Here is a 1,573-nt window from a genome sequence, read left to right on the forward strand (position 1 = left end):
TGAGTTGTGGAGAAAAACATGACACCGAGACAGAGACGCTCCAGGAACAGAGGAATGTGCACAAAGGAACGAACACTGAAATGGCAAGACAATCGGATTTCGGTGCCCTGGGACCGAGTGCTAATTCGGGGCCTGTCAATTATTCTTCTAACCTCCGTTCCCTGCTCAGCAGCCTGGAAAGAATGATGTTCCGCTTTTCATCCAAGGATCAGCGATTAAAGAAAAAAAGTAAGTAAACAAATCTCTGGGAGTACAAACTATTTACATGCATAATACCATTCAGGAAGGATGACAGCGGTGGCGGCCATGTTCGAGAAAGGAGGCTTACAAAATCATGAATATAAGAGTCAATACATCGGAGCCAAGTATAGATATTTCTGTAATTGACTTGACGCTGTATCTCATTATTTAACTGTTTGGAAACCAGGTTTTGACTACGGATTTTTAAGTCTGTGACTGTAGGCATGTCTACCGAGGACGACTATCTTTACTTTTTTTCATGCCTTGCCCAATATATACTTCTCCATCTGATCTGGGCCTAGCCCAGAGCAGATATTCAATAAATTAGGATACTTTTGAGTGGGTGATGGATAAAAATAGGTATGGAAATAATCTGAGGTCAAATTAGAGTTTATCATCAGCATGGGGCATCCTGAGATGTATAGTCAGGGTCCAGATACACTAAGAACACAGATATTTCCATCAGGACACAAAGAAGAACTTCACCCTCCCCTCCCGGTTGCCTTGACTGAGAACAAGGAAACCATCAGGAGACTAAAGACATAGTGTCAATGAACTATAACCACCTTTAGCATTGACTTTCAGAAAAAATACAATTCAGACTAAGACAATGTTTTACGCCACTGAAAGTACACTAACTATCAGACACTCTGGTCTGGCTTGCATAAAATAAAAGGTCCTTGACTTGAGAGGCTGAACTTCAAGCGGTTTTAATCTAATACAGACGAAGAAAGGGGAAGAAGAAGAAAGACGGGACACTCGCGCCAACACTTTGAAGTGTAGTTGTATTCAAGAGACACTGGAGAGCTAGCAAGAACTCCCCCCTCCGTAAAGCGACAGCTTGGGTGGGCTTTATGCAAGCACATCACTACTTTTCAACGCGTTAGTCACTGAGGGAGGAGTGACGCACAGGCATGTCTAAGGCGGCAGGTGAGCCCACGAGCACTGCAGGCGTACTGGCTTCTGGGGGCCACACGACATCTACAGTCGCCGTCAAGAAGACGCACTTACTCCGCTGAGCATTTTGCTGGCTTTCAAAGCATGGTCTAAAAACAACAAATTTGGGAGATCTGAAACTGGATCGTGCATATTTTGAATGTCTTTCTTGTACTTCACCTACGAAAATAACATGGAAGAAAATACCATCCAGGAGAAGAAAATGTTTCACTTTCGCATTAGTGCATTATTCTTAATACATCATAAAGCGGTACTATTTAGTGATAAACTGACAGACGAATTTACAAGTAGCCACTAGATGGCGCTAATTTACTACTGAATGAGTAAAAAAAGTTTTATTCCTATATACACTGGAAAATCTTTTGATAATCCCTTT

The 1,573-nt window shown here is 42.1% G+C and overlaps 1 protein-coding gene across 1 annotated transcript in view; it reads right to left on the reverse strand.

Annotated features, from left to right (window-relative positions):
* Positions 1-1,573, reverse strand: part of NEBL (nebulette) — a 109,951-nt gene that overhangs the window by 73,009 nt on the left and 35,369 nt on the right. Inside the window, exon 7 of the mRNA XM_012644095.1 lies at positions 1,252-1,356. Within this exon, the coding sequence (XP_012499549.1) occupies positions 1,252-1,356 (105 nt within the window). The remainder of the gene's footprint in view (positions 1-1,251; positions 1,357-1,573) is intronic.

Source organism: Propithecus coquereli, unplaced genomic scaffold, assembly GCF_000956105.1.
Source record: "Propithecus coquereli isolate 6110/MARCELLA unplaced genomic scaffold, Pcoq_1.0 Scaffold103, whole genome shotgun sequence".
NCBI classification, from domain to species: domain Eukaryota; kingdom Metazoa; phylum Chordata; class Mammalia; order Primates; family Indriidae; genus Propithecus; species Propithecus coquereli.